At 39.6% G+C, this 22186-nt stretch overlaps 1 protein-coding gene across 6 annotated transcripts in view; it reads right to left on the bottom strand.

Moving 5' to 3' along the window:
• BANP (BTG3 associated nuclear protein) overlaps positions 1-22186 on the bottom strand; it is a 154413-nt gene that overhangs the window by 48817 nt on the left and 83410 nt on the right. For 5 of the 6 annotated variants that reach the window (XM_082320301.1, XM_082320305.1, XM_082320303.1 and 2 more), the window contains 2 exons: positions 21864-21926; positions 19729-19773 (listed from right to left, as the gene is read on the bottom strand). In XM_082320301.1, the coding sequence (XP_082176427.1) occupies positions 19729-19773; positions 21864-21926 (108 nt within the window). Of the gene's footprint in view, positions 1-17439; positions 17804-19728; positions 19774-21863; positions 21927-22186 lie in introns of those variants that run through there. The other variant, XM_082320306.1, reaches the window with a different exon arrangement.

Raw genomic sequence — 22186 nt, 5'->3', positions numbered from 1 at the left:
CAAATGCATTACTGACGTTACATGGATTTGACGCTCTACACTGAGATTTCTTTCTCGTCTCTTTTTTAAGCTTTAAACTCAGCTATACTCTTCTGAAATCCACTATTCCAGACGCCCAGCTCCTCTCCTCCCACACTTAGTAGCCCTGGATCTGTCCAGCCCAACGCAAGCCGCACGCCGAGAAACCACAGCAGAGCAGTGCTCCTTCGCTCCTCCTCCCGGCCCTCGCTCTTCCTTCTGCCCAGGCTCACCCGACCTCCAGGCATCGCCCTCTGCTCTCCTGCTCCCAGTCCTCCCCCAGCGCGCGAGCTGACCCGCCACCCGAACGACTTCGCTTCAAGCCACGCGCCATCCTCTGCCTTCTCCATGGGGCCCTTGCCAGTACTCAAGCTCCACTGACCACAGTCAAACTCCAGCGTGTTATTTATCGCCTTTCCTCCCAGCTGAGTACATACCCAAATATAGTGACAGTGCTGCCGAGACTCAAAAGAGATTTTTCTAGCATACGACTACAGACGAGACTGCTGCAATGACCATGCATCCAGTCAATAAATACTTCTGGCAGGCCAAATTGTCCCCCTGGGCTGTCTACTGGCCATCACCGCTCTGTGCTATCAAACCCACGCTGTAATTTTAAACAGAGCATCTCTGGTGTTGAACTGAACTCAAATGATAATCTGAGAAAACCGTCTCTTTCAAAAAGATTAAAACGCAAATAGAAATATAATCATGCTTTTTATGGGCTGTTGTTACGACCCTCCTGTCCTCATGAGGAGGAAGAGCTGCTTGATTAAACAAAAACATATATTTCTGCTAGACTCCAGCTCTATGATCCACGTGCTGTGTGGCTGCAGGTTTCTTCTCCTGCGGCAGTTTGTATTCTTCCTCACGCCCCCAGCAGCAGAGCCGTATCCATCGTTTTTACCACAAACCAAGCGGGTCGCTTTGATGGAGAAATTCTACTGCTTTAAAAAGCATTTTGCTTCGGAGGCTCTTCCATCAGATTGCTATCACAATCTGATCTCCTCTCACAGAAACAGTTAAAAAAAGCCTTCAAAACTGAAAAAATGGTTCTTGAGACTTTGGTTGGTCACAGGGTTTTCTATGATTTCAACCACTTTTAGCACCTTCTCTCTTAGAAGGTAAAAATGCATCTCTCCCCTGTGTTTCAGATCTTACTGGAATGCAGCACTGTTCCAATTCCTTCGATCCAATTTCACAGTTACCTTCCTCTTACAGAGTTGAAAGAAAATTGTTAAGTGTCTCAAGTGTGTCAAAACCAGCTATTACTGTCCAACCGTATTCCTTTTTCCTCTACTCACTCCATGCCTGTTTAAACTCTCCTGTACACCTAGCAGAGTTCACCTCCGAGGTGTATTTTACATCCTCCGTTCTCCCACTGATATCCTTCTATTTTCTTTTTATGCCACGTACCACATGGAATTCAGCGATCACATGAGATCTTTGAAAGACTGTATGTGCGCATTTGTGGTTTGGTTTTTTTTTAATTATATATCCTGTTCCAGGTTGGCTATGCAAAATAACCTTCGCAACCCTTTACATGTATTTTGTCTCAAAAACTCAGCTTTTAAAGGAGCTGTCCCTAACACTGCACCTTGCTGGTGAGAGCACAACGACCTGGCGCAATGAAGTTTTTTCCTGAAATAAGTATTTTAGAGCTCTCGCGTTGCTACCAAGAAAGGCCATGGAGGAAGGACTGACTATATAAGATATACATCATAACATTGACAGGACTCATTTATAATGAAAAAGATTATATTGATGAAGAAAGCAGTTTCAAGCGACTCAATTGAAATGACATTAACACGGGAATATCAAACCACCGTGCAGAAAACGAGAAGGGGGAAAAAAAAAAAAAAGTGGCACTCCCTTCTATTTTCTGATCTCAATTACCACTCACGCTCAAACGCTGTGATTTTTTACATGAAGTCATCATTTGAGATCACATTTATGGTGTTGTGCCAGAACCTTCGTGCTGCTGCCCGCACTGGGATAAAAGAGCTGGAAGCCGGACAGCGATCGAGCTGGAGTTTTACCTGGCAGTCACTACGGAACCCCAGGGACCGAGCTGCCCAAATCGCTCTGAATTTGAGAAAGGCTGTTAGGTCTTTGAAACCAGTCACACACAAGTGGCACGAGCATATTTCAAAGGCCCTAGCGCTGTACATTCGTGAAGTTTCAGCAAAAAGCCCAACCAAGAAGGAACGTCAGGCCAGCCAGGAGCCGGGAAGGCAGCCTTCGATGGGGCTATGAGAGCAGAGACCAGGGGAAACCAAAGCACAGCCAAAATAACAAGATTCTTAAGGAGCCAAACTCTTCCTGGAGCAACTAAAGAAAAAAGATGCCAAAGACTATCCCGAGGGAGAAACAAGCCCCTGATTAGACATATGGATGACTATTGTAAATAAAATGTAGGAGAGCAGAGAAAGTCTACTTTTTGACCTAAAAAGAGCAGCTCAAAAAGGCTTCAGAGAACAGGACAAAAATGAAGCTTTTATTTAAGCTAATTTTTAAGATAGTGCTATATAATCCTGAGAACAGAAGATCCATGCCTGTTTTTCCACAGGGAAAACTCTCCAGAATCAAAATCATTCTAAAGCAACTTTAAATTGACAGCTCACATAGAATACAATATTCCAGTACCAGAGAAGTCTGTGCAAAAACTGTGCACGTCCAAGAGCTGTCTTCTGTCAAGGCCATGCTCTCCAAAGGTTCCCTGTTACCTATCAACACCGATACCAAAACATAAAAATAAGGCCTGTGCTTTTTTAAGGGGATGCATCTAATCCAACCTCATTTTTAAAAGGCATCTGGGTCCTCCATTTCATCGAGGTCTTTGTTCGACTCATATTTTTGAGGCTACAATGCAATGTTACAGCTTAAAAGAGATGTTACATCTCTTCCACGATTTAAAACAGAGATTTTAGAAGAAATGTTGCCTAGTGTCTCCCAGCGTATGTGAAGATGAAGGAAATAATTAACACTGAAAAGTCTCAGTAACTGATGTGCTGGCTGTGTTCAGTATCAAAACAAACCCATCAGTGCTGCACGCTTCTACGTGACAACAAACTTCTTTGCTATCCAGATGACATAGGTGCAATTCATATAACCAAATTCTCTTACGCCCATATATATATATATATATATGTGTGTGTTACATATTTCCTATATATTTTCTAACGGAGGGAGCGCAATTTTCTTTGGTCAGGAATGAGGGCTGGTCTCAACTATGACTCATTCACACTTGAGGTGAAGTTTCATAACAACGCGGAGGAAGCGTGGTTTATGTGTTTGCAAAAATATCCCAGCCAGAATCATCTACGTTGCTGAGGAATGCGAATGTCTCCAGAACACCACTCTGTTGTTAACCTTGCCCTGTAGCTCTTTTTTTATTATTAGATTGTAAAACTTTGTTCACTGAAACAAAATATTTTTGTTCAACGGTAGATTGCCTTTACGGCATACACAGTCTTTCTGAGAAAGCACACAGCTACCAAATTATGCCTTTAAACTGCTCTTTTAATTCCTCGCAGCATCTATTGGTCAGAGAAAATAATTTAAAGTTTGTATTTTGTAACTACTGCGCTGGCTACGACACCATCGTTCCCCGACAGTATTGCAATAACAGGCTTCACTGAGAGAGGCATATGGGAACTGTTCCTCCAAATTTTTTCCTTTTTAAAGTAGCTATTCTCAAAACAATTCTCCTAGCTACAGACTTAAATCTTTGCACTGTCCGTAACAAATACGGATATGAAGGGAAAAAAACTTCATTTTAAAGTCATTTTCTCCAAGAATGCATGACAAACTCAGTGGCACAGCATCACGCTGAGCATGGCCACAACCGCGACGTCACTGCTGCCGTCTTCTGGGGCTTCAACTCCACAGCACCGGCAACCGAGCTGCGCCGGCCACACGCTCGAGAAATCCTGCACAGGTACCCGCTCCTCATTTCACGGCAATGAGGACCACAGACGTTAGTAAAACCGAACACAGACAACTCTTCTTAAACACGAGCTCTTGCTGCTTACACAGCCTGCACGAATCCTTCCTGCCCGTGAGATGCTATCAAGAGCAAAGCAGATAGTGTCATACGCACCGTAAAACTTAATGGACCATAAAACTAAATACATCGTAGCCTCACAGGAGGCAGCTATCATTATTATTGCTGGGCAAGCTCATACTCTTTAAAAAGATGATTCTAAAGCAGACTGGATTTTTTTTTATTATTTTTTAACACTGAAAATAATTTTTACTTTTATTTTTCCCCTCGCGAAAACATTTCATTTTGACATATTTTGGTTTGAATACCGCAAAATGAGCTAATCTTTGTGTGTGTTTTTACTCCCATATTTCCCTACTTTCACTACTTCTTATATTGCAGTTTTTCTCACTGCACCAAATACCGTTCCAAATCAGGAAAGAGAAAGTCTGGGGATTTTTTAGCTTTTGATTTTTGCACTCAGTTGGGTTGAAAAAAGTAAGGATTTTTATTTCATTCAAACGTTTTGCACTTTCTGCTTTAATAATAATTACAGTAAGAATGCAAACAGACGCCAAATCAATTTATCATTTTAATAAAATGTTTTACTTGAAATGGAAAATGCAATTCTCAACAAATTCAACATTTGGAATTAATATGGCATTTGTACGGATTTAGAAAAAATTCAAAATAAATGTCAGTTCTTGTACTGACATCAAGGTCTGACTAATAAAAAACAAACCAATTAACTGCAGTGGCTGAAGTCTGTGACTTTTAAGTTCTTTTCCGGATCGTTAGTGCTTGCAAATGCTCGGAATAAGAGCTGCTGGGTGCCATGTGCCATGGCAGAACCGGAGCTGGGGAAAACCCCACCTTGTCCGTTGTGCTTTCCTGGCCTAAGCAAAACAGATTTAAAGAGAGACTATTCACTTTCAAGGGATCACTCGAATAGCATTGGTTTGCTTTATGAACTGTACTACCCTTTTTTTACAATTATGCACTAGTCCACCGTTAAAAGGATGTGAGTTTTTCATTACAGAAATCCTGAAGAGGAGAAACTATAGATTTGTCTACAAATTTCAATTACTTAAGGAGGGAAACAATGAGGAAGGTCAAAATCTCTCTCAGTCAGTATTGACAAAGTCCGAGAAGCAGGACTGCACTGTTATAATTTCACAGTTTGTATCGATTTTAGATAGAGGCTGAAAGGAAAAGCTTAGTATTTCAGGCAGGAGGAAAATTATAAAACGAACAATAAATACTTATGAAACAATCTGGCTTAGTCGGATGTAATGGAATAGGAAATAAGATTAAGGCTATGTTAAAAACACGGAATGTGGGTGCTTCACTCTGGAAGATGCTGGCTTCCACCGCACCCCGGATCACCAGCCTTGACCGAAGCCAGCAAAGCCCTGACTTCGCCGAGGGCTCCCTATAGCGCGATTGCGCGCGGGGAAGCGCTACAGGAACCGAGAGGCTGATATTAATGCGCTCGTGCTGCTGCTGCTGGCAGCGAGATCAAGAGCAGTACGGCCGTCCATTCGGGCAGCTATTTTGCAACATTCTAGGAATTCTTTTATTCCTCTGACTGTTAGCTTCGCTGCGAGTTTTCATCAGAGCTTTCCAGAAAATCAAGCGATACGGAATTACTGTACGGTGAGAAGGATGTTTAAAATTTAGTGATATTTAACTGCGGCTTCTAGCAGTGTTGCAAGCTATTAAATGTGTTGTGTTACTATTAAAAAAAAAAGGCATATTCACAGAAAAAGAGGGCCCAATTCTGAAATCAGATGTCCTGACTCTGTAAGGGTGCCACTCCTTTTTCATCAACCGAGTCAGTCTCGATCTACACTATCATCAGTGAGATAAAGTTCTGCTATTCCACCGGTCAGTGACACATTTTTTAAAAAAATCAAGTTTGGCAGCAGTCTCCAAATATATTCCACTTTCCTCCCATAATAATGAAAAATACACTATTCAATGTATGGAAAACTAAAGCATCTGTGTATCTGCAGTGAAGTAATTCTGGAAAGTCACAGATATTGGTAAGCCAAGACGTGTGTTCTTCAAAGAAAGTGATCTAAATTAAATTTTCCCAAAGGAAAGGAGCATTTCTAATGAAGACATTTGCAACCGATGTACCTAATAAATGCCCTTATATAATGATACTTTCTACAAGAACAGAAGAAAGTGCTCCCTGAATAGTTGTATCTACTCATTTCTAGGTCAATCATTCAGAATCCTGGATTTCCTCAACTACTACGTATCTACTCCAGATAAGGTACATGGACTCAAATGAGAATCATCTTAATTTGGAAAGTCTCCATGGAAGAAGGAGCATCTGGTCCTCATGTTTGGGGCTTTTAAGTCTATACTTAAATAAAGGGTCATGGGACACACATGAAACCCACGAGTGGTTTTTCGTTGTTGTTAAGAATTCAGTGTTGAACTAAATGGCCTCCAAATAATGGTAAAACTGTTAGTATCACTTGGAAAAGAATTAGGCCAATGACAAATGTTTTTGATAGTACCATTCCCATTACGCAAGTCTAAGTGATATTTCGTTTAATTCAGAACAGATGATTGACTGATCACTCCTTTCTTCAGGTTTCAGATAGCGTCCCTCTGACATATGACCATCGACAATGAAAAATACACCCCAAAAAGTAAAATCATTTGGTATTTTACCATACACCTTTGAAGATCAGCGTCCTGGTCTCTGGTAGGGCACAGACATACAGACAGAAGAGTCATTCCTTTAGGAGACTCACAACCTGGGTTCACACCGAAAGGCAACCCGTTAGCCCATGGCTGTGCGAGACAGTGAATATCACAGGCGAAAACTTTATCTTCACTCTTGGCTTTTGGCACACCTCTGTATGCAACGCTGGGACACGTTCTCTTTTCTACATGCTTACAACCCATCTCTACCATCTGACAAGGTCTTTTTTACATAGTGACCTATTACAAAACCAACTTATCTTGAAGGAAAACATGATCTCACCAAAGTCAACAACAAAAATCACCGTGCCACTCTTGAAACAATCTCACTCGTTTCTCAGAGCATGGCCTCTAGTGCGGTCTATCTTACTGCTTTCTCCTCTCTACACGCACGTCTCCTTTGTTCATCCTTACGGCACAGCAGATGTCGTATCCTTAAACTGCACACTACTGGCTTCCTACAGTTATTTAAGTGAAATGCTGTAATACCTGTCTTCCACTAAAAGAAAAACTCAAACCCCAAAAATCTCACAACACAGTTCTGGAATTTCAAAAGCGCTGATCGCTATTTTTTCACTGCTAGCTGTTACATCTACTTATTTACTGGCACCACTGACATTTTGCCTCTGACTGAATTTGATGCGTTACAGCAACTTCTGCAACCCTCAGCGTCTTTACCAATGAAACCCATGAACTGACCCAGGTTTGGAGTCAACACGGTAGTACCGACAGAGCGAGTCTTGGAAACCACACACAAACTAGGTGTAAGATGGGCTGGATTTGAAGACGGTACTTCTTCTGTGTCCCTACAGTGGGACCGAGGTACCTCATCTTCAGTGCCGTTAGGAGCCACCTATAACAAAACAGTTAACTAGAAAATCACACTAACATGATAAACAACTTAAATCTAACACTTCCTCCTGGTGAACTCTGTAACACTTCTGCTGTTTAACACAAATATTTAGCAACATTCCAGAAGCATGGAATGACATATTTCAGGAATAAAAACAGTTGCAAAAAAATGAAGCCATTTATAAAACAGATTCATTCATAGCTCAACCCCAGTTGGAGCCCAGAGTTTCTATCAAAGAAAAAGAATATCTGCGTCTAAAGCAGTACTGCTTTTTGCTTCCAGACCCGTCAGGAACTGATAGCTCTAGCTGAATAATTGATGGAGCCAGTATACAACAATTAATCCCAGCAGACTGGATCAAATAAAATGAAGCAAGTTTATAATTTAAAGTACTTATTGCGCACAAAAGAATTTTGTTCGCAGAACACTAAAGAAATGGCTAAGGCAAGCTACAGCGGATGATCTTCCAAACATACTTTCCAAATGCTACTCACAGTAATGCAGAGATGTACTTTGAATAAAGTGAATATATCTCAGCTAATTAAAATAGCATCTGAGATCAGAACTGAAAACTGTGCTGTTGATGTGGGATTTCAATGTCTAAAATAAGCAAAGTGGTCATCTTGTAGTTTTTTTTTTAATGTATGCGCTTGAAATAGTAACACACATTAACGATTAAAAAATACACTGAACTATACGGCACCCTATATGTTTTTTTCCCCAGTCAGCATACAAATCACAAAATTACGCTCTTTGATCAGCCTTCTTCTCAGCTAGTTTGAATTATTTTAAGGATTCTGGAAAATTGGACTGAAATTTGAACTATGGAAAGGATTAAATACATGAAAAACAGACATAAAAGTCAATCAACTGGTCAAATCTCACCACGTGTAAACATTATCTTGTTAAAACCCTGAACACTCTGTATAAATCACACAGGTTTTCTTCTAAAAAGATAAGCTCATTCTTCATTTGCAATCGAGCCACTGTGGTTTAATTTTTAAAAGGGATAGCTTTTGTGACCAAACTCGGCAAAAAGCAACTGTTGTTATGCGGAGGAGACAAAAAAGAGGAGCCGTTTCCCACCTCCACACACACACCAGATTTCCAAAGTCATGACCAACGTTTGTGAAAAACCACAAAGTCCCATTGACCATTTAACCTCGGCACACAATATGGAAATCTGGAAACAGATTTAAGTCATCAAGATTTACTGTTGCACTTCACCTAATGGCAAGGTTAATTATGTTAATGGCCTGAACTCTAGACTTGCCATTCAGTAACCTGACAACACCTACACATGCACCCTCTTGTTTTGTTTTTCATCAGGATGAAACGAGATCTCTCCAGGTTGAACGGCTAAGCAATCATCAGGGTCTGCCAGCAGCAAGTAGTTGGTATCCAGCCAAGAATATTAGCATTATAATTCATCCACTATCAACCCATCATGGGCTTTGACAGTCCAATTGTACCAACCATTCCCAAAATCCTGCTTGGGCTGGAATCTGGAATGTGGGACAGTGATTTCTGAACACACACATGATGCTAGAGGCATCCCTAATATTTAAAATAACCAAGCATGGAACTATTAGAGCATACAAAGCAGAACAGGGATGGGATAAGGGCAAATCTGCAGCATAAAAGCAGAGCTCATATCACATGATGAGAAAAATCATAAATGAAGAGCACTAAAAAAAATAAACAAAACAAAAAAGAAATGATTTCTCTAGATTAGCACAGCAAGATAGCTTTGTGATGACTGCTATTCTACAAGCAGAGATTTTTATTACCAAAATCTCTAATAAGAGACAGCTTAGACCTATGCCTTCTATGAAGGTGGAGAAAATTATTTTTCCTTATATTTAAAAGACTATCACTTCATATCTCATCTCTTCTTATTAAGTTTACAGCAATATTAAAACAAGATTTGGGTGAATAAAGAACATAATATACTCCAAAATAGAGAACATATTCTTTGGAGCATTATAAATGCTCCTGTCTGCTTGAATGGAATTTTAATGGAACAACCCACCCTCTTAGGAGAAAAATAAAAAAAGACGACAGAAAATATTATCCTTTTCCAAAACCTTCATTAAACAGCCTTGCTTTACAACCACCACAGATCACTCTATGGACTCTGCTGCTCAGGGACTGTAATCAAAGAAAGCACCTATAAGAGATTAACAGATCACCTTTATTAATTCTTTCCACCAGTCAGAACATTTTTAGAAATGGGAACAAGTAATTTGGAAAAAAAAAAAATCCTAATACATATCAGTATTAAAATAACGGCCGATTTTAACATATCTCTGTAGCTTTCACTACTTTTGATCAGCAAGCCAAAGAAAAACCAGGGTCGTGATGCGAGAAAGGCGACAGCGCAGGGCTCTGCAGGTCTTTAGGAGAGACACTGTATTGGGAACTGCGACTTCTGAACAGAAGACAAAAATAGTTGCGTGACATAATGTCTAAATCTTGAGAAGCGCTAGGGAAAAAACTCTGTGTTTAAAACACAGACATTATATTATGTGCTTACAGCCAAGTATCTGCTGGAATTTACTGTTTGCTCCCAAAACAAATCTTTACCTGCGTCACTGAAATGAAGCATGAAAGCAGGGTCAAATTTGAATCCCCTGTTATTAATGGGAAGCTATTTCTTTATTGTTGCACTTTGCCAAAAGCTGAAGTGACCAAAAAAAAAGCCATAAATATGAGAGATTTTGCTGCCGGAGACTTTGTTTACTTTGCCTTCAGCAGAGATTGTTTTTTTTTTTTTTTTTAAGCATATATAAAGGTAGGGTGGGTCCCAAATTAGAAAAGACAAAAAACCACAAGACAAAACACTGTGTGGCTGCTGAGGTATGGTAATGAATGATAATTAGTAGATGGGGAAAAAATTCTTAAACAAGATGACTTGAAAGGCAACTGCAAACTTTCTTACATGTTATCTCTTAGGTGCTACGCTAAGATCCTGGATAAGACAAGGCATTATCACAATAAAAGTAAAGGCATCGCAATTACAGCTGCCCACAAGACAAGATCAAGGACTTCCCATAAAAAAGCAGAGCAAATGCCAGCGAAAAACAACCACGAAGTGGCTGATGAGGAATTCAAAAGAAAGTTGAGCATTTTTCAAGAAGCGGTATGGACTGAAGAGGCTTGTCCTGTCACCAAACGGTGAACCGAAGATGGCTTTACCAGCCTCAGAGCAGTACTACGGACCGATGAGCGTTAGTGAACTTCAGTGGAGGCAGAGGGCAGACGCACCCATGCTCTCCTGAGCTCACATTTCAAACCAGGTGCTGAACTGCAGATTAACAACAACAATTAATGACCTTTGATAGACTACAACATATAAATAACTACACACCAAACCTTAAGTACACAAAAACGACGTAATATTTGCTTTATCTCCAAAGCAGCAATTCCTTTCTTCCACTCCCGATAAACTTAGTTAAGCCTGTTTCTTTCTTCCTTGTTTCCTTCCTTTCCCACACGTAAAATCTATTTGGATACACTTACCTGAAAGCACCATAAAGTACTCTTTCCACCCTCTATTGCATTTACATGAAAACTTCGCCACACGTCAGATCGGTCCATTTGTGCACTAAGGGCACCAATGTGTAACAGTTCCTGCTTGTGCATCCCACACTTACACAAAGATGCTGCCTTTTATTTCATCATCCTATAAAGGCTGCTTTGAAGTTGAGAAAAGAAAATGCAAAAACATTTGCTAATTTTGCAAAGAGTCTTTTAATCAGTCCCTACTCAAGACTGATTAAAAGAGACTGAGTTAACCCAGCGTCCAGGATCAGCAACTGGCCCATCAAAGATTCTTTTCAATAGCTGGAGATATCGCAAAGAAAGCAAATTCATCTAAGCTATTATCTTTTCTTAGCAGCATGGCATTTAGATAGCTAATTTTAGTTAAGTACTTAAAAGTCTGGGAAATGGTGCCACTACTACTTGCCGCAACCAAGCAAAAACCCCTAGAAAGCAGAGTTGTACATTTACTTCACCCACCAGGGCAAGGATCATTTTGTCTTGTCTGTTCTTCCACCGATTTCATGTGAACTTAAATAACGTACGGAGAAGAGGCAGAGGCTCTAGAAGTCCCTGCTAAGCACTCTGAAAATGGGGAAATATTTATCCATCAGGATGAATGAAATAACGTCGAATTTCAAGAGTGCTTCAAGGGAGTGCCAATGTATACCTGCTACATCCTGGAGAAGAAAATGCAGGAATAAACATGTCTTAGAGTGGAAAATGTTGAAGTACTGATGGCAGCCAGGTGTAACGATTACTACATTTGAGAACGGGCCACGCTGCTGGAAAAAAGTTTTTCCTCTTGACCCAGTTCAGGATATTGTTCTTGGTGAGGTATCAGACACGGACATAGCTGGGTTTCTCCATAAAATAAAGCGCTATCTTCTGGCAGAAAATAGCCCAGAAAGAAACCTAACTGCAGCCAGTTTGTAAATGAAACTTCTGACCCAACAACGTCTGCAGGGATGCGATACCACGGACTCGCTGGTACAAAAGATCTTTTTACTGCCTTCCCCGCAGCGTGCACCGTACATGAGTGAGAAAATGGAGACAGCACGATGGAAAGAAAAACAACTTAAATCTCAACGAGGTGAAGGAGAAGACTGGTATAAATAGCAGCAACTAGGTATGCTTTTTTGTACTCTGCTCAAAACTTGCCAGGGTCGTCCCTCCCACCCCTTATGAGCAAATCTTAGTTTAAGAAAAGAGTTACAATACATCTTTAAGCAATAGAAAAAAGTGACGAAAATTACTGAATGTGGTCAGGTTAATGCAGTGAAACTCTCATTAAAATAAAAACCAAAACAAACCAAAAAACCCACTAAAAGACTCCTGCCTTTTTTCTTTATCTGAAATGTAAAAAGAATTTAAAAAAAAAACCTATTAATCACTTGTTAAGTAACAGAAGATTAAAAAGTGTGCTAGCAAAATATTCAGGTTTCCCGTTCTTTAAAGAAAACAAAAAAAATATTTTACAATTTAAAACTGTAAGAATAAATTTGAAACTACTTTCCAACCATGGTGGCTTTCAATATCTGCTAGAGCTTTCTGTACCGATTCGTGAACTTAATCATCCCGTGACTCATTTCTGAAATTTCAGATAATTAACAGGGACAGAAGTGCGTTAGAGACGAAGAAGCAGGACATCTTCTCGTTGGTATGAGGAGGTGCAGTTGCTTTCTGGCTCTCCCGCAGGGCTGAAAGGCAGAAGGCTCCCCCAGCTCCGTGGCACAGCCATGGAAACAAACGGTCCTGTCACCATAACTGCATTGGAATTTCAGTCTTAATCAAAGAATACAGGATCCCTGAATTTGCAAAATAGGGGGTTTTCAAAAATGTTAACTCATTTATAGAGCAAGGCCTGCTGACCTTCTAAATCACTCGTCATTTTCCCCAAAAGTAGATAAATTATGTGATGTAGTAAAAACCATATGGCATTTTCAATTAAGTATCAGAACTAGTTTGGCTTTCTGTAACTACAGAGAATGTATTTTCCCATCAATATCTCTCAAGCAGCAGTTCCCCTTCTGTCGTTTTTTCCCCATTTTGTGAAGCTTTGTTGACTGCCACCGAAGGACTGCGTTCTCCCCGAGTACTGTCTCCTCGTATCGGGGTAGAAGAATTCCGGTGTTCTGTCATCTCATATAATAACCTGGAGTAAGCAATTCGCACAGATTTGTTGCAGGAATCCTACAGAGAATGAGGACAACAAGGACCGCTGGAGATCAGTTGCTATCCTACTGGACAGCGTCCTACCCTGCCTTACAATTCCAAAGTAGGTGCAAACCTTCTACAAACGCATTTTAAATTCTGCAGGTAAACTACACCTAACATAGTTTATTACAGCTACTTTTTTAGTTACTCATACTTAATAACACAAATATGTTACTGGTTTTTTTTATTGTATTAATTTTTCTAGAGATATTTTGTATGTTACTGATCACCTGAGTAGCAGGTTTTTCTCCCCAAGCTTTTTTTTTTTAAATCCGTATTTGTAAGTTTTAATACACTTAACTGCTTTAAAATTAAATTTCTCAATTTTAAGTTGCTAAAATACTACTTTCTCTAGCAAATTAAGTTTTCAGAACTAAAAAGTATGGTGAGTATTTTTGATGATCTACGTTGAGGAACAGTCAAAGGAGAACACCTCTTCTATGTAATGCCAAATTAAAGAGAGTAAGTGCACAAAGGACTATCGGGGGGGGGGGGTAATTAAAGTGCTCACACTTAAGTATTTTAAGCAATCTTACTTTATGCATAACTACATTGTGCTTCTATGTAAAATTTGCATAAAGCTCTTTTTTTTTTCAAAACTATTCTCTTCATTTTTGCTCCCAAAAATAGAGCAGACTTGCAAGACTTCAGTACAACCTATTATTGAAGAAGTATCAGTTAGAAATAATAATTTTTTTTTCGAAACCATACGAGCAGTTTTAAGTTCCAGCTGTGCTATATTGGGTTTTTAATTTTGTTGTTTTTATCCTAACAATCCTGCTTGTTTCTCCGTGCATATTATTCAAAGCAGATGTGCTGAAACAAGAAAAAGCCTTTTCAATCCACTACAGCAGCTGGCGCAGAAGTTAAGGTCTTCTTCTCTTCTCTCGTTTGCACACAAGCACACACCCGTGCACACACAGACCCTATGGCAGCAACGCATGCAGAAAGACTCACGCTGCGAACGTGTCTCTGTCCCCACGGTACGACAGTTTACAAGGTTGATGTCGGAGCAGCACATTTCTTGCAGTTCAAATTTCCTCCTCATTTCTTCAAGCTTTCACCAAGAAAGTACCTGACAATCATCTTAATACTACTGCCCTCTACTGCTTAAAAATTAGGTACGGGGAAAAAGCTCCTACGCTGTATTCATTCGTGACGGAAAAACTTGAATAAAGAATTTTAGTATTTTTAAATATAGAACTATTTAATTAGATGCATTAGATGAAAATTAAGAACTGTGGAAGATGGTTCTTTCCTCTGCTTTGGATAATATATTATTATTACTGAAGTCGCTAAGATTAATAGAAGCTGCAGTATCTATTCCAAAGGCTTAGGAAAGGCAATTAAAATGCATATTCAGAAACTATATTAAACAGTTTCTTTCCCAATAAAATGACATCTGCAAAACGCATTAAAGTGAGCAGAAGCTGAGTTAATATGTCAACACGTTTTTGTTTGTATAACTGAAAATCATGCTGGAGTTATGGGTTAAGTTAGACCTTAAAAAAATGTGGTGCCCTCACTGGAAAGCGAGGTGTGAATATCTCAGTACTGATCAGGGAGGTAAACAGAGGTGCAAAACCTAGATGTTAACAGAGTCGCTTTAAGACTGTCCCATAGGCTTGTAAATAATTTCCTCCACAAACAAACCGACTTTCACCTTAGTCTGATCCATTCACAAGTTAAGATTCACTGGCTATTACGTGGAATCACTAGAAGAGATTTTTTTTTCCCCTGAACATTTGGAACCATTTCTCCCCCTTTTCCATTCCCCTAAGATTTAACAGCTTGCCCTTCACTTCAGACTACAGCAGAGTACAGCAACAGGACAGATGTTTCAAACACAGGTGATGAGGTCATATCTCCTTCCGAGCTGTATTGCAGGGTGTGCTACGCGGATTGAAAACAGATCTGAACGAGACATCAGATCCATACTCCTCCCGAGGACGTTAAAGACAAACTCTCACTGATCCATTTCTCATACACGTCTCTATCCCAACCTTTCAGGCCCAAGAGCAGCTAGCTGCTACTTCGCAGCACTGAAGTCTGACATATTTTCTCCATCACTACGGCAATTTTCCAAGAGTATCTTTTCTGATCACGGACCCGTATACTCTTATACGATCATTACGCAGATGAGGATGCTTTTCTGAAGCTTACTTGGTAAGCTACCTCCTCAGCCCTCTATCTGAACTCTCCTAGACCTCAGAGCTGCCATAAAGCCCACAGCAGCAAGGTCAGGATAAAAGTTCGGAAGAAGATATGCACTCACTGCTCCATACAAATACCTCACTGAGCAGCAGAAAACTGTGTTATTAATGTGAGCCCCCCCCTCTCTCCGTATACGTAATCCAACAGTTACGGCAGGGTCTCACCGCACCACTTTGATTACAAACTTACCTGGACGACACTGTGTCTACAACTATATACGATGCCAAGTTTCTTTTTGAAAAATGGAATGCAGCAGAAGCAATTCTGCACGTTTATTTCCTATGCACACAGTAAGACGACTGCTACTACAAAAGCAATTTACACTGGCTGGCTTTTTTCTGCTAAACCTATCGTACATGCTGTTTGTTCTGGAGTCTCCTGCTTCTTACCTACAGATGCTGATACTAAGTGAACTAAATGCTGCTGACTCTTATTAATTTTTTGTTCATTGAGCAGAACAAATTGTCAGCTCTCCAGGAATACGTATGATCATATTCTAGATTTTAAAGTGCATTAACTTTTTAATTTAAGAACTAAGGCTATTAGTTGAAGACCATTTGCCTGGTGTCATTTTAATTAATTTCTAAATTGGAGAAACACTGGCTGTGAGGATGTACAAACCGGAATGTCTAAAATGCAGAATCAAGGAATGTTGAACTACTGAAATTGTCCTGGTTTGCCTCTTTCTACCCCACGCATATTCCTGAACACTGTGGCGCTGCGTCAGCACGTCTGGTGCAGGAGACATGGAACACCTCCCGGGATGCGGAACGCTCAAGCTCAAAGGAAGAAAAGGATGGAGTTAGGGAGAAAGGAGGGCAGGTAGCCAGAGGAAAGAAAGAGACAAATTAGAAAACTTCTGGTAATTCGTACGTATAAAATGCAAAGTCCAAAAAAACTCCCACTGGTTCACAGCTTCGAGTATTAGTTAATATCAAGTCTAATTATTTTTGCAGTTTGGTATTTTTATTAAACGTGCACTGAAATACGAAACTTTCCGCTAACAGAACACATGTGTAGGTAGACAGCGTTCTTTTTGGCATGATTTCGTTAGTTCCACGAACAATGATGCCAGAAAAACAAAATCTAAATTCAGTGCAACTACCAGGACAGACAACTGGGGGGGGGGGGTTTAAAATCAACAACTGGCAGCATTCTGCAGAGAAGCTAGTATTTATTACTTGTATTACAAAGCTTAAAACACATCTATCGCCTTGGAAATCTCGTTGATAAAATTTCACAGTAGATTTATGCCATTTTTGCTTTAGTTCACACGAAGCTAACAACTTTATGCTTTGCAGTCCCAGCTTCTTGTAAACCTTTTACTTGTGATTCAGTGAAAGCCTGCATCTGGCAGCAGTACTAAACCTCACCTGAACAGAGAATACCCAACATCTGTTAAGTGTACAATAACATGTGGAAAACAGCAGCACGAGATGAATTTTCAAAGGGAATATTTAGTAGCCAAGCTAAGATCTAGCATCATGAGTAAGTATATATTAGTCAGCTAAGAATATGCAATAACTGAAGTCTCCAAAGTGCCACATTATTCACTTTCCTTATTATCAATATTCTTCAGTGTCCCTTGGCAGCATGTATTAGAGATCAGAACATGGAGGAAAAAGCCACTCTCCTGAAAAGTAATGGACAGGTGGGAAAACTACAGAAATCTCTTTGATCGCAGGTCGTGTACAGATGATTGCAAGCTACTGGATTGCTATGACTTGAATTACCGCTGAACCGTATCGTATGACAGGTTTTTGTGCTCTTATCCCACTACAAGCGCCAAGGAAAATGTATTAGTTTCAACTTCCAGTCTTAAACCACAGTTTAGTTTCACTCATTTTCCTTTGCAATTTTTATGAGCTAATAGCTCAAAAAATGGTCGCTTAACCCAGATCAGCTGATGAGCAGAAGCCCGTTGAGCCGCAGACCTCCTCTCGACCCCCTCGCCTAGCAGACGGGCAGAGCTGTTGCAAGGAATCATGTGAGTGCTACTCATCCACTTCAGCGCAAAACAGGCCCACATGGCTTAAACTGCTGATGAAGATTTCGGTATCCACTGCAGGAAAAAATCCCCTAAATAGTTGCTTGCTCCTATGTTTTGGTCCACTGGAAAACAGTTAAGCAGCAAATAGTTTTGGAAGAGCTTGAGGGTTCCTGTGAATTTGCACAGATGCCAGCTGCAGCGTGACAACGCCTGGCTGTTGATTCTGAAGAGACAGCAGTTACTCTTTTGCACCAAAACGCAGCTGAGTGCATGAAGAAAAAAACCAAACAAACCAAAAAAACAGCATTTCACCATTTGTTTTCAAGGAAAGTTTAAAAGCAGGGCCCAGAGTACAGTTAGTGGGGAAAAAAGAAAGCAAAAATTGGATGCTGAACTGATTTCCTACAGCCACATGTACAGCCACAACCACTCTGAGGAACCAAGATTATCTCGGTGAAAGTGGGCTATGCTGTGTAATAGTACAGATGCCATGGTATAGATAAGCTGATGTTGATTTCAACAAAACAAACAAACAAAAATACCCATTAAATCATGCTTTTCTTCCCTAGCTTGTGTGTGCTCTCACACGCTTCAACAAACACGTATCACATACCCAGATTCGCGCACCGACACGTGTAGACGCGTTTACGAGCACATACGTTTAAACACCTTTCTTCCAGCGTAGCCTTATTCTGCACGCACTAATGCAACCGCTCCGATGATCAGCAAGACTCCACTTGCGGGCATTTAGAGTTTGGAAGTTTTTTACTACTCTAGAGTTTACAGTTTCTTACTCCATGACTATTTTAGCATGAGACAGGGCTGAATGCTGCTGTTGTATGACAGAACTCGCCTCCCCCTGCCTAACATCAGGGGTTTCAGGAAAATATAGTCATCCGAGCCTTGCCCTTAAACACAGCATGAACTCGCAACAACGTTTTAAACTATGTATTTTGGTTCTATTTGAGAGAGAGAGATGCAATTTGTGGCATACTTATTATGAATAGATATTTCAAGGGGAAAAATAACGGTACTAGGCTATAATTTTAAAAAATGCAACTTAATCTACAAGTCACTCTCAGAGAGACTTAACACCCCCCAATATTAGTCTTTTAAGAAGATGTAATTTGGACAGCAGTATTTCACAAAGAAGGAAAAAAGAACAGTAAGTACTAAAACAAAGGTTCTGACATGTCTCCAAAAAATCACCTTTCCTAGTCTCACTTCTGCAAAAGTACTGCTGATTAAAGTCTCAGTAAAGAACACTTAAAGTGGTTTTTCTTTTTATTTTTTAAATACAAGTTAGACTGCTTCACCACACAAATACTGTATGTGGTCGAAAGTTCAGAGTACTGGTAGCTTCTCAAGGCCTTTGAGTTCAAGCACCCTCATGATCTGAGCCTTTTCAATTCAGGGCAGTATTCAAGTTCCAGCCATATGTCTCAGAACTTATTAATATTCAACAGGAACAAAAACATTCATAACAGATTTATTCAAGTGGCCTGGCTAGAAGGCTGCTTACAGGAATATTTTTGTGCTGTCGGTACTTTAATATAGCTCAACATTTAGTAAATTGTGCCTGAGATCAAATGTTAAGCAATTTTGCTGACACCTGACATGGAAATTCTGCTAATTTAATCACTTATTGACTCATCACTCAAAGTAAAAGCTTCTTTTTCTTATTTCATGTATGTATAAGCACGTAATAAAGCCATCTTATCAAAAAGAACAAAAGCAGATGTGAAAGATCTGTTTCTCCCGAGACAGCCATCTAATGAAAAAATAGCTGCTTAAACCTCAGCAATAAATGTTCTTAGGTTTGCATAGACTGCAGTCCACATCTGGCCATAGTGACAGTTGATAACAGAGAAAAAAACCACACTGTACACAATATCATCAATCCAGTCAGTGAATGTAAGAGTGAAGAGGCCAAAGACAAGAAGGTATAAAACACAGGGATAAAGTATCTTGCAGGAGGAATGAAATAAGCTTGGTCAAATACTTTGGGTCGACAGATACAATACTTAGCTTACGTTTTATCATTTTGCAAGTTGTTTGTTTAAACAGAAAGACCAGAACAGATTTTGCTCTTTAAAAAAGCCACTAATAGCGTGAGATCATTCCAACTGCAACATTAATTTTAAAGACCAAAGTCAACTGCTGTTTAAAACTCAGTTCTGTTCCTACCTGCCCATCTTGACCCACGTGAACTTGATGTATCTGCAGGTTTCCCTGTAAAATAAGAACATTGACAATAAACACAACTTTGGAATTTAAAAAGTTGCTCTATCCTGAAACAGGCCCGTGTCTCATCTCATTATTAAACAACTTAAATATTAAGGAAATCTATTTAATTTAGGATAAATTCTGCTGAGGGTTATTTTGGCAATCCAGCTACAATTCAATGGTCAGCACTTTAACCACAGAGGATAAACAGACTAAAAAGCAAGGAGGTTTTTCAGCACTAGCATATTTTGCTTTTTGAAAGTTAGTATATCATGTACAGTATTTTTATGCGACGTTTCTATGGCTTTTGAGGTAAGAGCCTTGTTTTTCCTTATTTGTATAAAACTGCAAATTTAAGTCAAACCCTTACTAAACTAGAATTAGCAGTATAACACTTTGACATGTATAGGGTGCTATTTACTATTTGTTGTTATAAAGTTACTGCCTGTGCTAACAGATTTTTTTATTTTATCCAAATTCGATACCAAAGACCGACATAGTTCTATTACAGGAATTACATCTATTACAAAAAATTCTGAATAATGTAAAGTATTTTAAAGGAAACGGTAGCTACAAAGTCTAAAAAGGAAAGCAGTGTCTTTACAAAATAAAGTTTTTTTGTACGCTCAGAGATGTCTTTTCAAAAGTACACTTAGATGAAGAAAAAACAGCTTCCCAAACACAGAGACTTGCAGTGAAATAGCACATTTCTTTGAGGAAAAAAATACCAGTTCTTTGATTTGCATGTTTTCTGCATTTTCTCTTACTGGCAGCACTTCCTCTTATGTGAAGCTGTGTACATTGTAATAAATTTAAAACCAGATGTTTTCATCTGTCACAGACAAATGCAGTCCTTAAAAGCCTTACATACGGGAACTTCGGAGGAAGCCAACGGACAGCGGCGTGTGCTTGAACCTCAGGATCAATTACACCCAGTATCTGCTGAATCATATTTTTTGCAGTGGCTCTTTACCCAAGAACTGCTTCAGCTTTATTACAGCACACCATGCATTCCTTTAGACCAAGAACATTTTGATCCTTTCTTATTTCTCTCTAGGTCTGACAAGCCCTTCAAAGGAGACTGCCTTTAACTATAATATTTATATAATATTTACGATAATATTTATTCTACGATAGCTCCCTGTGTTAACAGTATTCCTCTGCAGCAAAAGTGGTTTTAGGAGATGTAATTTAGGGTACTTTGGAAATGGATTAAACTAACCCACAGGCAGATATGCTTAACATTGAGTAGAGAAAACTCTGCAGGGAAATCATACAGATTAAAATTGTAGTCTGCATTTATGTTTAACCTTATTTTGCTACTGCTTCTTCATATGAACAAACTAAGCGCACAAGAAATCTAAACAGCAGTCTTAGCAGTCAGGAGTCTCTATAAATTCTTAAATAACCAACAATAACACTCTTGCTCAGGTAAATTCAGCTGGCTTTAATGGCTGTTTTGCCTGGGGGGGGGGGGAGAAGTCAAAATTGGATGGTTCAGTACCAGATTTATCAATTTCCATTCTACTGTACTATTTTTATGGAAAAAAATTATGAAGTGCAAATACTGCAGTGCCAGATTACTCGATCAGTAATGAAGGTAAATTCACTTCAATCTGCAATTTGTCTTTACTAGATGGCGTCCGAAGGTTTCTCCAACTCCTGTTCAACAGTTCCCACAATTAAAGACACTGAGTATTCTGAGCACATTTAGTTCATAAACCTAACTGAAATAATTTCATTTTTCTCAATGGCAGTGCAAGCACCTAAGGTGGTTTCCTATAATACACTGTAAGTACTAAATTTCCAATGAAGCTCATCAGCCATATACAGCAATCAGTAGTGTAACACACACACGGAGCTGCCTTGGCTGGTCAAGGGAAGGAAAAAAAACAAAACAAAACACATAGACAGAAATATCATATTGTATTTACTGCCATAAAGCACATTTCATCTTGGCTCTACCACATACCCTCACTTCTACCCGCACTGGTCTCTGTAGGGTATTGTAGCAGGTCTCAGAGGCACGGGTTTAGAATCAGGGCCCTGAGTTCCTGCCAACAGCTGCTCCACGGGCACCCAAATATTTGGCTCACCTCACTGTCCTGCGTGATTTGGACTTGCTCGCCTTGAGGAACCTGGGCTATGTGGAGATGGCCCTGTGGGATCCGCAACAAAAGAAAACACGAAGGAGCATCAGAAGAAAATCAAAACTAGAGGAAGAAGCTACTACCTTGGATTCAATACAGCTTAACGTATGGAAGCAAAATATTTATACAATGAAAACCATTAAAGACAGCTTTAAAAAAAATAAAGAGCATCCATATTTTCCCGTATTTTTATGCAAAAGTATAAGCAGAGTGACTTTGAAAAAAAGACTGATTCATTTTCACATAAGAGGGAAGAATATAGGCATAAT

Source organism: Platalea leucorodia, assembly GCF_965183815.1.
Source record: "Platalea leucorodia genome assembly, chromosome: 8".
NCBI classification, from domain to species: Eukaryota; Metazoa; Chordata; class Aves; order Pelecaniformes; family Threskiornithidae; genus Platalea; species Platalea leucorodia.
Note: the sequence above shows the minus strand (reverse complement) of the source record. Positions and strands in the feature narration are given on the sequence as shown.